Here is a 15410-nt window from a genome sequence, read left to right on the forward strand (position 1 = left end):
AATTTGTTTTCCCTCTCTTAGGGAAACATTAATCTTTGAAGTCAGACTTCCTGTGATTTGAAGTAATTCCTTTAATGTAACTGAGTTAGCATTTTCTTTTGCATCCCTTGAACAGAAACTCTTATTGAGCTGGGACTGTTCTGTCTGTGAGGGAAGGACTGAAGTGGTTGCCATTGAGCTTTTCATAGTTGGAGTTTAAAGATAGTGATTGGCAAATCCTCTGGGAGATTCACAGTCTTGCCAGTGTGTGTCTCATTCCTTTTCTTGTCTCATGGCAGCAGAGGAACCATTGATACCTGGGTTGCAAAGTGAGGACCATGTTTTGTAACATGTCTCTTTTGTCTTCTCAGGTGACACATTATTGCAGGGGATGGACTTGCTGCCCATGCTGATCCAGACAGTAGAAAAAGCAGCATCTCAAAGTACTCAGGTTCCCATGGTAACTGAAGGAGTTGCTGCAGCTTTGTTGATCTGCAGGATGTCTGTAATTGAGGGACAAACTGGTAAGGTCACAGAACATCTGGTGKAATCCAATATAAACAGGTTCTGAGGGTTAACACTTCTTGACAATGTCTGGGAGATCTTATGCCTTAATCTGTGTRTAGTTTCTGTATAGAGAATCATTGCTCTTCTGTAAAGCAGGGGAAGATTAATTTCCATCTCTCTGATTTATGTCAGTGAAGAATTCTTACTCCTCTGTGGCTTTGCCAATTCCAGCTTCCGTTCACTTAGGATAATATTCCTCTTTATGCTGTCAGGAGATGTTCACCCAGACCTTACATGGTCAGATTTGACTGATGCATTGAAAGTGTTACTTGACTGTTACTTGGGTAGTGYTTTTACAAACCTTTGGAAAGCGTAAGGACTGGAATTCTGTCTCTCATTAGAGGATATAACAAGAGCTCTCTGAGTTCACACATCTGTGAGGATATGAAATCCAGGTGTGTTCTCTTGAAAGCAACACACCACTTCCCTCCTTTCCTTCACTTCTGGGAAGGTTTGCCCTAGGAAAGATTAAGCTGAATCAGACTTTACGTTTCATATGCATAAGTCAGAGAAAGGTATTTTTGTCAGCTGGTGTTTTTTTGGCATATTTATAGTTGTGAATGAGAGAAATGAGATGTTTTAGAATTGGAGACAAGTAAGGCTAGAAGTAACTTGAAGGATTTCAGGAGACAGAATTCTACTGTATTTTATGTGCACTGATGAGTTCTGACTTATTTTGAAACATCYTTGATGGACATCTGTTCTTTTTCTGTCAGAGTCTAAGCTGAGTGGTTTCTGGCARCTGATTTTGGATGAGAAAAAACAAATTTTTACATCTGAGAAGTTTCTGCAGTCTGCATCAGAAGAAGGTAAATTGGCAGTTACTGTATATCCAATTGCCGTTTAACTCTGTTTCTTAGTACTTGACAAGAACTGTTATTCCTGTTCTGTGATCCTTGGAAGATACAGTTTCAGATTAAAATGAGCTGTGTACTCTCCGAGGTACATCTAGACTAGTTGTAGCCTAAGYTTGAAAATGAATTAACTTATTTCTTGGTGAATCTGAGTTACCACACATTTATCATTCCAAATGGTAAAAAAAAAGGAAGGGCCTTGAGGCAGCTGACACTCAGTACCCATTTCATTACCACTGAGGCCATTTTCACAGGGCTCAGGAATTAATAGAACTGATGCACTGAGCATGGTGTTTATAATTTGCTTTGCTCTGTCRACTTAGACCAAAATAGGTCACACACAATGGTCAAGAAAATTGTCCTGGGATCCAGCTAACAACATTTCAATGAAATCATGGTTCATTTCCCAGTCTTGGCAGATCTGAGTTGGATTTGTCTCCAACTTCAATGAGAAGATTATGTAGAGGCTTGGATTGGGGAGCTATTTTAATGTGTCCTGCTTTCTGTTCATGTTTTCAGGTAAAAAAAATCTGTTTCCTTATGAAGTCTCATACWGTGTTAAATATTTGTCTTTTTCCCCAGCCATGTGTACAGTGCTGCAGCTGACAGAGCGCCTGCTCTTGGATCATGCACAGCGGCTGCCTGAAAGCAAAGTTCAGTACGTAGAGTGTGCTTGCTGTCCCTGATCCGTGTCTGATCCCTGAGTGCTTCTGTGGGCACTGGAGGGGGTGGGCTTGAGGCTTTGCACAGAATGCTGAACTCCTGGTGCCTTTGTGTCTGGCTGGTTGCAGAGCTGCCTCCCTGGCTCACCCTTGTTCTCTGTTTGCAGGCAGTACCACCGTGCCCTGGTGGCCGTGCTGCTGAGCCGGACCTGGCACGTCCGCAGGCAGGCCCAYCAAACAGTTAAGAAGCTCCTGTCCTCTCTGGGAGGGTACAAGCTGGCCTATGGACTCTTGGAGGAGCTCAAAGTAGTTCTCAATTCTCATAAGGTGTGTAGCTGGCAAGTCTCTGCTCAGACAGATGTTTGAGTGCTGCCAGTCACCTCCCTGCTCTCCGTTTGCTGTTAGCATTGACATACAGCCTGTTGTGAAAGGGATTCATCTCCACATGATCTCCTGCAATGCCACTTGTTAATGGTTTACTGCATATTACAGTAACAACGTCTGGGGTATGACTAGTCTTCCCTAAATACATAGAAAAGACATATTAAAAATGTTTTGAGGAGGAAGCTGTAGTTTTCCATGTCCTTTTATTATTTTAATGCATGTTTAATCTCTGCTGAGAGACYGAGTGCTTCATTCCTTTCTTTGTATCTTGGTTCTTTGGCCCTGGCTTATAGACTGCAGAAGTTGGGCATACCGTTCCCAGCCAGCTGGCTCAAACTTYTTCAAAGTCTTTGTMAAAAATGATCATTTTAGTTTCATTTTAGCCCAGCTTSCCAAATCTAGTATAGTCCTCATTCTTATTCTTTCTGTCATGGTCATTTTTGTGCTTTGGTTTTGCCATTATCCTGTATCCCTTCTTTCCTTTGAAAACTTCAGGTTTTTGGTACTGACAGGGAGCTGATTGTTCTCATTYAGTCTGGTGGGCAAGTGTGCTCAGGTCTTAGGAAGGTTTGGTGTTGTCCATTCAGGTTCTGCCTCACGAGGTCCTGGTGACGGAGGCGGGAGAGCTGTCAGAACTGGGAAGGACATACATTCCCCCTCGTGTGCTGCATGAGGCCCTTTGTGTCATCTCCAGTGTGGCAGGGCTTGATGTGGACTCCTTTGAGCCAGAGAAGCTGGCCCTGGAGATGCTGCTGGTGAGCCATCATCCATCTGTAGGTAAGAACAGGGATAACACTCATGGCCAATGTATGAGTTTTTATTGTACCTTTTTGTTTTGTTATGCCAGCAGCCTGCTTCATGTTTATTATGCTCATTTATTCTCACCAGTGGCAGTGCAGCCAGGACTTTGGCCAGCCCTCCTCATCAAGATGAAGATAGATCCCAAAGACTTCATTACCAAACACCTGAATGACATCTTACCCAGAATCACCACCTACACTCCAGAGAACCAGGTGATAAATTGCTTTCTTTGTGTTATTTTTGGGAGATACCTTGGAACAGGGGAGTTTCTGGAGTTCAGTATTAACTGGTCTGTAAGGAAGSAGATGTGTCTAAAAGGTGGGGAAGAGTCAGGTTCAAAGAGAATGTCTCTGGTGAAAAGGAGAYGGGGTTTAAGAGGGAAAGAATGTACTAGCAACTGAGTAGAAATTTAGGTCAGATTGAAATACCCACTGATCAATGAACTGGGGATTAGAATGTAATGGGGGCTGCCTCAGCATGGCGTACTTCTTGGAGACAATTTTAAGGAATACTGATTATGTTTTTTCCTTCATTTTCTGACAGTCCTCTATGAATGCAGTGGGATCTCTCTCTCTGCTTTCACCTGGTAGAGTGCTCCCACAGCTCATCAGCACTATCTCAGCATCAATGGAGAATCCAGCTCTATGCCAGGTTACTCGAGAGGAATTTGCCATCATGAAGACACCCGAGGGAGAGCTGTATGACAAATCTATAATACAGAGGTGAGACTTCATAATTTCTTTGTGGACTTGGGGATTGATCACTGCTGCTATCTTGCCAGTGGGTGACTGGGTGTTTCAGATGCTCTTTCTGCACAGAAGTTCCTAGATTTTTATGCCTGTTCCTTAGCCCAGAGCTGTGGTGATTCTTTCTCTACTTCTTTTTCTCAGTGCTCAACAGGATAGTATGAAAAAGGCTAACATGAAGAGAGAGAACAAAGCTTATTCCTTCAAAGAACAAATCATTGAGCTGGAGCTGAAGGAGGTGAGTTGATGGAAAAAAGAATTCCAAGCTGGTCAGAATCTTCACTGAAAGTTGTGTGGTGGTCTATGGCCTCTGGCATATGTGCATGTGCTGGAGGGAAAGATTTTCTGAACTACTTGGAATACTTCTATCTGTATGTATCCAATTCTTTTAACAAAGGTTGACTTCTCCTTGCTCTGGAGAGGGTGACATGCCATCCACTGTAAATGAACTGGACAGCATTTTTTAATGCTACCAAATAATTTGTGACCAGTGTGGAGAAACTTACGTTATGCTTTTAAAGGGACACTAAAGTGTTGTGAACCTGTTTATTTCCATTTTGTTTCTTTACTCAAGAGGGTTATACTTGGAAGGATATTTTCATACTGTTTTAAAAATAAATTGAAAAAAATCCCTACATATCCAACTTGCTTCTCTGTCTCATTGAAGGGATGTGTTTGTAGCTCCCAGATAATAATGCCAATGCTCTCTATTGCAGGAGATAAAGAAGAAGAAAGGAATAAAGGACGAGGTGCAGCTGACGAGCAAGCAGAAGGAACTCATGCATGCTCAGCTGGAAAGGGAGGCTCAGATAAGGAAACGGCTGAAGGAGGTATGTTTTGGTTGTTTTTTTGCCACCTCTGCAGCTACCATAACCCAAGTCACTTTGATAAAGAGAAAATGGTGTAGCAATCACCWATTTGTTTCTGTTATTAGAAATGAGATTTACAACCTGACTTTTTTTTCCCAGTGATTTTTTTAATGGTAATCTATTGAATTGTTTCTCTTGCAGCTTGATAATGAGCTGGAAACAGCTCTAGGACTCCTGGATACTGTTATAAAGAAAAAGCCTCCTGGTCTCACTCAGTACATCCCTGGCCTCATCAGCTCCTTCTTGCCACTTTTTCGATCTCCTTTGGCCGCTCCCAGGATTAAGAAACCTTTTCTTTCCTTAGCTTCCTGTGTCATGCCTGCTCGACTAAAAACCTTTGGTGAGTGTTAGCAGTTGCTGTTTAAGGGCAAGGTGTGGCATTTTGATGGCAGGGTGGTGAAAATTCTTCCTTTTACAAACTGTGGATCATGACCGTGTACCAGAAGGCCAAGAGGAAAAACCACCTGGAGCAGTTCTTAGGGAGATGGCTGTGATTTCCCTGAGATCCTACTGYTGGATAGGACTGGGTCCAAAGAACGGGGAGTTATCTGGTCAGTAACCAGCTCTGAGGAGCAGCTGGTCACTGTGGGACCATCTTCCCTGCGCAGAGTTTGGAGGGTGTGACTGTAACTCACATATGTTGTGAAGAAATCTGTCCCCTGACAGCCCTGGGCTGGGCTTCCTGCTCTGAGTGTTTTCTGCAGCCTGGGCTCTTGCCCAGAGTTTAGTTACAATTCTTGGATCTGTGTTCCTGGGGAATTTTTTCTCAAAAACCCCTGGGGTTTAGTCCTCTCATGCATTCTTTATTCTTCCCTTCCAGGTACTTTAGTGAGCCATGTGACCTTGCGCCTGATGAAACCAGAGTGTGARTTGGATGAATCCTGGTGTCAGGAGGAGCTGCCTACTGCTCTGAACAGAGTGGTCAGTCTGCTGCATGCCCACACCATTCCCAGCAGAACCAGCAAGGGAGAGCCAGGTATGAAGGATAGTAGATATGAAAATGCCTCCACCTCCAGTAACTGTGAAGTGGTTTAGTTTTCAGAGTTTGTATTATATTTTGCAAGCAAAACTTCACTTTCTCTTTTTTAATTGGATAACTCTTCATAGATATGAAAAACATTAAGGTTTTTTGTGCTAGTAGTTGTAGAAGTGATGTTACAACTACAGTTAAGTGTAGAAATTAAATAAAAGTATTTTTTCTTAAAATGGTTCATACAGAAATAATTGCAGTGAAATTAAGGTTCATCTTTGCTGAGGACAGCTCCTACCTTTCAACACCACTTAGCATAAGGGATTCAGTGAGGCTAAATGGAAGGACARAATAATTGCTTTTTATCTGTGATCACAGCAGTGAAGTGCCCAYGGCCTCTGCTTGTTTGCTGTGTAGTGCTGCAGTTCATGAATATTTTATTCTGGCACGATTGTAGAAAGAGCAGTTCTTTCCACTCTGTAACATGAAGGCAATAACCAATATTTTTACAGTGCAAGAATATGATTTGAGTTAAAGGCTTTTTCTTGATTTTTTTTTTTTTAAATTTTATTTCACTGAGTTAATTTTAATTTYGGTTACTTCCAGAATCTTCTTCCCAGTAGGGTGCACAAGGACTTGTGCCTCTCCTGTGAAAGTAACAACACAGAAGAGGAGGGTTGGTGTGTCCTTTGGAGGCTGGGATGGCTTAGGGTGTGTTCCAGGGTGTATTCCAGGGACAGAGGTGGTTCACTTCAGCCAGGCTTTGGAGCTGTTCATGATCTAATTCAATCAAAAGCTGCTGCAGTAGATGGTGTGTATTTTTTAAGGGAAATATGGGATTCTGTTTGGTCCCTTAGCCCCATAGTTCTCTTGCTGTTCATCTGCCATTCAGATGTGCAGTGGTGTGACTGTGGCACATGTCACTGTCACAGCTGAGCAGYGGCCATTGACCATGTTGAGCACCACTTCAGTGCTGAACATCTCAGTGATAATTTGGTGTCTYGACTGTGCAATTTATTGCCATGGTAAGCACAAATTCATTAACATTTGAATCAATTTTCAGGCTTATTTCCAGAAAGTGGTGGAAGTATTTTCAGTCTTTCAAGATTTCCTGTAGTGCTTAACTAAATTAACATCTGTTTATTTTTTCCACATCTGCAAGAGAAGGGCAGTAGTTTCCATAGCACTTTGTTGGACAAGTCATATTATATTCCCAAATGATTTTTCTTTATTTTCGAAGTTCTTTGGAATGTAGTTGTATAATATGATTTAGTAGAGATTAATTTCTTAGTTTACTATGAGACCTAAGGGAGACCATACTCCTTGTAATGTGGATGATAGAATTTATCATTCATTGCTGAAATGCTAASATACTTTCTATAATCTTTTTCATATTCGTTGATACCAGCTACTGTGTAAATAGAACATYTATCTTCTCAAATAAAGCTTTTTCCCTCCTGTGTATAGAGGGACAGTGGTTTAAGGCTAAAAATATCTGACCATTAATTAAAAAAGAAAAAAAATGTAAAAGCAAACAGATACTGAGCAAATAGAAAAATCCCACAYCAGAATTAGAGAGGGTTTTACTGAAGCTGTTCATGTTAAATAGCTCAGAGTGTGTTTGGGATTTAATATTTCTCTCTTGAACTACTTTTGCAGTATTTTTGCCCTACATAAGCTGACTAATACTGCAGTATTGTATCTGCAGTGCTGTTCATCTGCATTTAGAAATTTAAACATGGGCATTCTCTGTCAGCACAGATAGGATATAGAAGGAAGATGTTTTCCCTAGACATCTGATACTTGAATATTAACTGAAGGACTAACTGAAACACTGGAAGGAGCGTTCGTTATATCCTATAGCCAAGACCCTGTAAAAAGGAAGGAGCAAAATTTTCAACAATGGGAATCCAAAACCTTGAATTTTTCAGGTAGGGGAGGGGAGTTGAAGCTTGCACAAGAATTAAAAGGACTTAATTCTTAAGGATCCAGCTGAAGACTGGAATGGCAAGTTAGCTAGGTTGGTAGGAATTGCTGAAATGTAGCTGACAAACWGGGCTTTGCTTTGGGACAAGTGAATTTCAAAAGTGACTGTCTAATCCATTGAATTTACAGTATGTATTTCTGTACTTGAGACATTGCTAACAATTTGGAATCCTTATGTGACTTTAATTGAAGCCAGTTAGAATCACAGAATCATTTAGGTTGGAAAAGACTCCAAGATCAAATCCTACGCTCAGCCTAACACTGAAATGCTAAATGTTACTTTTGGAGCCACACTGTTGCTGCTGTTAAGTGGCAAATACTTAGGTTTACTCAGCATGTTTGTGCATGAGGCTGAAGGTTGGCCGTATCCATTATGAACTACTCAAGTGTACATTTTATACCAGTCAGTGTTACAAACCAAATCATGAGACCATGATTGAACCAGCTGTTCACAGGATGGTTTTCCTTTTCACAGGTGCTGCCCCATTATCAGCTCCAGCATTTTCCTTAGTCTTTCCTCTCCTGAAGATGGTTATGACTGAGACACCCCATAACAGCGAAGATAAGGAGGAGTTCCTGGTCAAGATTCTGCAGATTCTTACGGTCCATGCTCAGCTGAGATCATCAGGAAATGGCCAGTCTTTTTTGGTGGATGAGGTGAGAGCTGTGGRGCCAGRTGAACTCCTTCAGATGAGCCWTGGGATAAAATAGCTGRTGTGTGAAAACTAGATAAAGCAGAWGATTTCTGTGAGTTAACAGTGTAGGGTAGTTTTCTGTTATGTGTTTTGGTACCTGTCCAGCCCTAGGTTTTGATTATGATTTTATAAGGAGTGTCATACACTGGCAAGGCATTTTGAAATCACAGGATATAAGACTTTTCCCCACACCTTTTCTCCCCTCAACCTTTCAGAATGGCCCAGAGTTGCTGCCCCGCAGGGACATGCTGGTTCTGCTGACCCGGGTGATAGGAACAGGTTCTCCGCGGTTACAGGTCAGTGCTGAGCTCCATAACCACGGTCAGGATTCTCCCTAAGTGTCATCAGCATCTGAATGAGGGAAATGTACTAACTGGTTTAAGTCTCTGATGCTGGTGGTTGATACATTCTCAGTTTTCTTCTGTGTTTATGGTATTCTTGGAATAAAAAGTTTGCATCTTTTTTTTTTGTGGATTTTATTGCACCAAATACATTTTTCAGTCGTCCAGAGGTGATATTTTTTTCTTTCTCTAAGGCCTAGCTCTGCCAGGTAAGTTCAGTAGTCTCTCCTCTGAGTGTTTGTTCTAAGGGATGAGGTGGCAGAAAGGTCAACRATAAAAAGCAAAGAGTTGGACTGAGCTTGTCACTTCGTGGTTTTGTCAGTGTTCTTTGGGAATTTCTTCTGCTGTGATAGCACTCYGTGCTTGCTTTGACAGCAGTTCAAGGTGTGTTGGAATCTGTGACACTTGCTGGTGGTGTTTTAGGTGTTGGCCTCRGAGGCACTGACGGCGCTGTGTGCGAGCAGCAGTGGTGAGGACGGCTGTGCCTACGCCGAGCAGGAGGAGATCGATGTGCTCCTGCAGGCTCTGCAGTCTCCTTGCATGAATGTTCGGGATGCAGCTCTCAGGGTAGGTGGGAATTATTGGGGTCACACCARATTTCTTAACATTTTCCTAAATCTTCTCTAACACTGATGCACAGAGGCTTCAGGTGTGATGCCAGGCTTTGGGCAGTGTGTCAGAGGCAGGCTGAACAATAATTCTCCAAGTCAATGTTGTTCGTGCTGGATTTATCTGCAAAAAGGAGCACTCTGGGTGTATCCGCACCTTTGTTTCCTTAAAAGAGGTATAATTAGGACACCTTAACACCTTCTGTTTACAATTGGATAGAGCTTAGWCTTAAAGAGAGAAGCTGTCAGAAATTCTTGTCTGTACTAGGCCTTGTTACTGGAAAGCTTCAGGCTTAGTCACTTCTGAGAATATAGAAAATCCTCAAGGGTGCKTGGTGTTCTTTGCCATGAAACAAATTCCAGTTTAGCTCACCTGAGCTGTCTTGTCTGTACTTAGAAGCAGAACAGACTGTAGTGGCCAGATCCTCTCTGCAACCTGCCTGTGGAACACTAATCTTGAGTTTCACCATCTTACTTACTAGTACTAGGAAGTCCTTGACCACCATGGGCAGTGTGAGGCACAAGAAAACATGAATTTTGACACTTCCAACTACTGAGAGCTTGACTTGCAAAACGTTTTAAGTGTTTTATAACATCTGTTTCTAAAAATTAGATCCTTGCACTGATTTTCCTGTTAAATAAATCAGGGACTGATGGAGCTACAAATGGTTCTACCAACCCCAGACAGTGATGAGAAGAACGGACTRAACCTGTTGCGTCGCCTCTGGGTAGTCAAGTTTGATGTTGAAGATGAGATTCAGAAACTGGCAGAGAGGTAAGGGTTGTTCTTTGTTGATTGGGTTTTATGGGGCCCTCTCCTCTGCCCGCCTCATGGAGCAGGACTCACAGAGGCTTTGCCCCCATGGCTGGAGGGTGGCTGTAGGTCACTCCAATGGTACATGTGGCTTTTTGCTGAAGGGTGACCCATGGCCTCTGTGTGTGTGCTGCAGGCTGTGGGAGTCCATGGGTCTGGAGCTGCAGCCTGACCTCTGTTCCCTGCTGATCAAAGATGTCATCTACCATGAAGAGGCAGTGCGACAAGCAGGGGCTGAAGCTCTTTCCAGAGCTGTAGCTCAGTACCGAAAGCAAGCAGCAGAGGTCATGAGCAAACTCACAGAGATTTATCAGGAGAAGCTCTATGTAAGTACTCTAGCCCGAAGGGATTGGCAGGAAGAAGCTAGTGCTTTATTTTTTATTAGTCACTTTTCCTTTTGTCTGTCCTAAACATGTACATAGAACTTACTGTTGCTGTGTGGGAACTTAGCACAGACTTCAGTGTCTTAAACCTCATGTTACAGCCATGAATTGGCACCATTGTACAGGTGGGAGGGGTGCCTTAGATTATGCAGAAAGGCTGTGGTAGGGCAGTGTCAGTTGAGGTAATTTTGACCCCAAACTTGCTTTGTGTTTATTTTTTACCTTGCTCTTCTGCTAGTGGTATCATACCTCTGTGCAGTATTAYCAAATGGCATTGCAGTGTGGCTGACAGATTCTCTGTGTGCCTATCTTTGGAAAAGGCATTTTAATGAAACCTTTTTACCTTCCAGAGGCCACCTCCAGTTTTGGATGCTTTGGGACGAGTGATATCTGAATCACCGCCTGACCAATGGGAAGCAAGGTACAGTCATCTTCAGATTGATATMATCACTTCCTGTGCATCCAAATGAAATGTTTTTGATTTTTATTTAGAAGAACAAATGACATGCAATTGTATTCACTTGGTATTTTCATGTGTCCTTCCGGCAGAGAATATTTGTGCCTCTCAAGCAAACTGGGGGCAGGCAGAACTGCATCAAAATATTAGATCTGTCATTTCTATGTCCTTGATAAAAACAGTCTTTCCCTCTCAGACTGCCTGATTTTTGTCTTAACTTACTGTGTTCCCACCTCTATATGGGCCATTGATTGTTTCAAAAGCAGCAGTGCCGGCCTTAATGAACTGGCCAAATTCCAGTTTGGATAATTACTTTTTGTTTACTTGTATGTTCTRTACAGGTTTAATTGGAGATTATCTTGTTTGCTACTTGTCTTGAGCTAATCTGCTTTAATGCCGATGTACCTTGTTGTAAAGCTGCTGTATTTCAGCAGTAGTTGAAGTGATCTTGATGTCTAAGTTGGCTCAAGTATTCATAATGCTTAATTGAGATAAAAGCCATTATATGGCTGAGGGATTGTTGTCCTTGTGGGAGGCTGCAACGTGGGGTTATGTRATGAAATGTGCAGAGGTTAGACACTCTGAGGCATTTTGTTTCCATAATGATTCTCACTCTGTAATTGTTGCTGATAGCAAATGTGAGCTGAAGTAAATTCTGGGAAAAGTCAGGAAAGCTCACAGGCTCACCTTCTTCCCAGGTGTGGCATAGCACTGGCCCTCAACAAGCTCTCAGAGCATCTGGACAGTTCTCAGGTGAAGCCCCTCTTTCAGTTTTTTGTGCCAGATGCTCTGAACGATCGCAGTCCTGAGGTCAGGAAGTGCATGTTGGATGCAGCTCTTTCAACGCTCAACACTCATGGCAAAGTAAGTCTGAACATTTCTCTCTCTAACAGTGGAAAAAAAGATGTAATGGATATGTAGATACTGTGTTGGAGCCCATAGATTATTTTTCTAAATGTTTATCAATTTCTTAGAAGTTGCTGTTACTTRTAATAGCTGAAAACTTCCATTTAGGAATTTTTGTGTCTTCAGAGTTGTTCTGTTAGAGTCTTGACTAAGTGTGGTTCATCCCTGTCATTGCTATAAAGTAATATCCTTGGACCAAATGGAGTTTAAATGGTATAAAACTAGAGTAATAAAAGTAAAGTCAGACAATAGGTCTTTTAATCCTGTGAAGATGAGAATTCCTTTTCAGGCTTCATGCAAAMCAAAACATGAAAGCTTGCTGCTTGTTGGCTTAATTAAACTGAAAACATTGAGGGAACTGAGGACCATCCTTCTCACTTCCAGCCCTTCCCCAGCAGTGTCAGCTGAGGAAGGTGTGCAGGGTGTGAATTGCTCAGCTTCTGATTTCCTTACACATGCGAGTCACCTCTGGACAGATGCCAGTATTCCTTAGTTTAGCCCAACTGGGATATTTTCATATTATTCATTCTTTCCTTCTGTTTCTAGAAAAGCAGTATGAAATTCATTTGATGTTTCTGCTCTCCCTTTGCACATGGGGCAAGCAGAGGAGCAGGCACGGATGTTCAGGCTTGGGCACTTGTATTGCTTCTGGCAGAACATCCTGCTGGCAGGCTCGGGGATTCCAATTTTGAAGAGCTAATTTCTCTCTAGCAGGAAATATTTGTTGCCTATCGGGATGGCACCAGGTTTTATGTGATGTGACACTTGAAATGAACTGTAAATACAGTGTGATTGTTCAGTTGTTGGCTCAGAGAAGAACAAACAAGTCCACTGAGCATAGCAAATCTCATTCTGAGTGRACTCTAGTGGCAAGTTCTGTGGTTTTGTTTTTCAGGACAATGTTAACTCTCTCTTGCCAGTGTTTGAAGAGTTCCTGAAAAATGCTCCTAATGATGCCAGTTATGATGCTGTTAGGCAAAGCGTGGTCATTCTGATGGGGTCACTGGCAAAACATCTGGACAAGAGTGACCCTAAAGTGAAACCAATTGTTGGCAAACTGATAGCAGCCTTGTCCACCCCATCTCAGCAGGTAGGTGCCTTTGGGAGGAGTTCTTGTGTTCCAGAGTCAGGTTAACATGAGGGTACTGGTAGGGATGGCAGAGAGATGAAAAATAGTGACAGAAGGGTTTCATTTGGGTTGCATTCTAGGGTGAATTCATATTGGTAATGACTATTTTGTGATCTGGTGGCCGGTGGATTGTTTTACAGGTTCAAGAGTCAGTGGCAAGCTGTTTACCACCTCTGGTGCCTGCAATTAAGGAGGATGCAGGAGGAATGATCCAGAAGCTGATGCAGCTGCTGTTAGAGTCTGATAAATATGCCGAGCGCAAAGGTGCAGCCTATGGGCTGGCAGGCCTGGTGAARGGCCTGGGCATCCTCTCTCTCAAGCAGCAGGAAATGATGACTACACTGACCGATGCTATCCAGGACAAAAAGAACTTCCGCCGGCGGGAGGGTAAGGGACAGGAGCTTTTCCCTCCTCATACTTCATATTTCTCTTGTACCTACTACCATTGTGGTCAGGTGATGTTCTTGCACTCCTGTGTTTGGTTTAGCTACATCTATTTTATTAAAGTGTGGCAAGAAAGAAATGGGAAGTGTCAGTCCTGGGGCCACTGGTTGTGTATAGTGTCCTAAAAGTCTTGATTCATATTGTGGTGGAAGAAGGATTTCTAGTCCCAGATCATATGGATGTGCCCCTCTCTCCTGTTTTCAAAGGCAGGTGTTGCTGGGGGGAGCTCTTTTCTGAGGCCACAAGGGCAAGAAACAAAGAGACTTTCAGCTGTGATATTTGCGTGCTTTTGGAATAATTCAACAGATATTTGACAAATAGTATCTTCTTTTTCCATTCCTCCTTAAATGAAGTTGTATTTTCCTCTGACTGTCCTTTTTGGGTTTTTAGGGGCTCTGTTTGCCTTCGAGATGCTCTGCAGCATGCTSGGCAAGCTCTTTGAGCCCTATGTGGTTCATGTGCTGCCTCACCTGCTGCTTTGTTTTGGAGATGGGAACCAGTACGTGCGAGAGGTAAGGTGCCTTAAATTTCTGCTACCATAGCAGAAAAACTGAAAAACCTGGATGCAATGGATATGTATATGAATCCTGTTTGTAACCAGGGAAAATTGAGGAGGTGACCTATCCCTTGAGATACCACTAATAACTTGGATTTTGTAGAACTGAAAGCATCTGATTTCATTGACCATTAAGAGGGAGCTACTTAGCCAGCTGCATCATTGTACTGAGACACTATTTACATGAAGGCTTTGTTCCCAGAGTSTCAGAGGAGGGAAAGCAGTGTTGTATCACAGTTTGTAAGTGTTCTCTTCTCCTTGGAGGCTGCAGATGACTGTGCCAAAGCCGTGATGAGCAATCTGAGTACTCATGGAGTGAAGCTGGTTTTGCCATCACTTCTTGCAGCACTGGAAGAAGAATCTTGGAGAACTAAAGCTGGTATGGACCAATATGTGCCTGACACGATTGAGAGTAACCCACAGTTCCCTTCACTGTCATTCCCCTTGTGTATTCCTTCATCCCTGTAGATGGCCATGGTGCTTTATTGTCTTATAAGGGACAGTGGAAGTTTCACAGCTTTTTACAGCTGAGTTCCCTGATACATTTGAGCAACCTTTTTCCCCCTGGGAAAGGAAAGCTGTCAAGGGACAGTTTGTACCCTGTCTGTATAGACATGCTCCAGAATCTGGAATTTTCCTCCCACATTCCTTTTCCCTAGTAAAAAAGAAAAGTATTTTTTAGTGTCTTTAGGTGGCATAGAGTGACTTAATGCAYTTCAGCCTTTTTCTGACTTGAAGTTAAGTGTGATCACCACTCATGTCAATTCTTAATACTGTGTTTTTTCTTTTTKCATACTCTGTTCACAGGGTCAGTGGAACTGCTGGGGGCTATGGCGTACTGTGCTCCCAAACAACTCTCTTCCTGTTTACCCAACATCGTGCCCAAACTCACTGAAGTGCTGACAGATTCCCATGTGAAGGTGCAGAATGCAGGGCAGCAGGCTCTCAGGCAAATTGGGTCTGTCATCAGGAATCCAGAGATCCTGGGTAAGACTTGTCTCTGCATCTCTAATGTCCTGATGTGACTGTGRTTTATAATAGCAAGGTTTAGGTTCACAGTATTTGGGATTAAATGCAAATTGTACAGAAATTAAACTAATCCTACAGAAGTATAACATGAAAGCTTAACAGCAGCTGTCTGCTTCCAGGCTTTTTAAATGATCCTGTCCTTTTTGTCAGCTGATATTAACAGAGTTCCCCCTGTCCCTATGCTGCTGGTTGCTTTAGAAGGACCTAAAATATCCCATGAGAGAACACCA

General features: G+C 42.6%; 1 protein-coding gene across 1 annotated transcript in view; it reads left to right on the forward strand.

Moving 5' to 3' along the window:
• GCN1 (GCN1 activator of EIF2AK4) overlaps positions 1-15410 on the forward strand; it is a 37511-nt gene that overhangs the window by 8221 nt on the left and 13880 nt on the right. Inside the window, exons 15-37 of the mRNA XM_057374236.1 lie at positions 351-503; positions 1263-1355; positions 1983-2058; positions 2230-2389; positions 3034-3223; positions 3335-3459; positions 3791-3969; positions 4138-4231; positions 4710-4823; positions 5004-5202; positions 5683-5838; positions 8294-8475; positions 8729-8809; positions 9278-9421; positions 10110-10237; positions 10413-10602; positions 11010-11080; positions 11815-11980; positions 12918-13112; positions 13292-13538; positions 13986-14107; positions 14416-14530; positions 14959-15138. Of these exons, the coding sequence (XP_057230219.1) occupies positions 351-503; positions 1263-1355; positions 1983-2058; positions 2230-2389; positions 3034-3223; positions 3335-3459; positions 3791-3969; positions 4138-4231; positions 4710-4823; positions 5004-5202; positions 5683-5838; positions 8294-8475; positions 8729-8809; positions 9278-9421; positions 10110-10237; positions 10413-10602; positions 11010-11080; positions 11815-11980; positions 12918-13112; positions 13292-13538; positions 13986-14107; positions 14416-14530; positions 14959-15138 (3360 nt within the window). The remainder of the gene's footprint in view (positions 1-350; positions 504-1262; positions 1356-1982; positions 2059-2229; positions 2390-3033; positions 3224-3334; positions 3460-3790; positions 3970-4137; positions 4232-4709; positions 4824-5003; positions 5203-5682; positions 5839-8293; positions 8476-8728; positions 8810-9277; positions 9422-10109; positions 10238-10412; positions 10603-11009; positions 11081-11814; positions 11981-12917; positions 13113-13291; positions 13539-13985; positions 14108-14415; positions 14531-14958; positions 15139-15410) is intronic.

Source organism: Malurus melanocephalus, unplaced genomic scaffold (genome assembly GCF_030028575.1).
Source record: "Malurus melanocephalus ecotype Western Australia unplaced genomic scaffold, MMel_1.1 scaffold_219, whole genome shotgun sequence".
Taxonomy (NCBI): Eukaryota; Metazoa; Chordata; class Aves; order Passeriformes; family Maluridae; genus Malurus; species Malurus melanocephalus.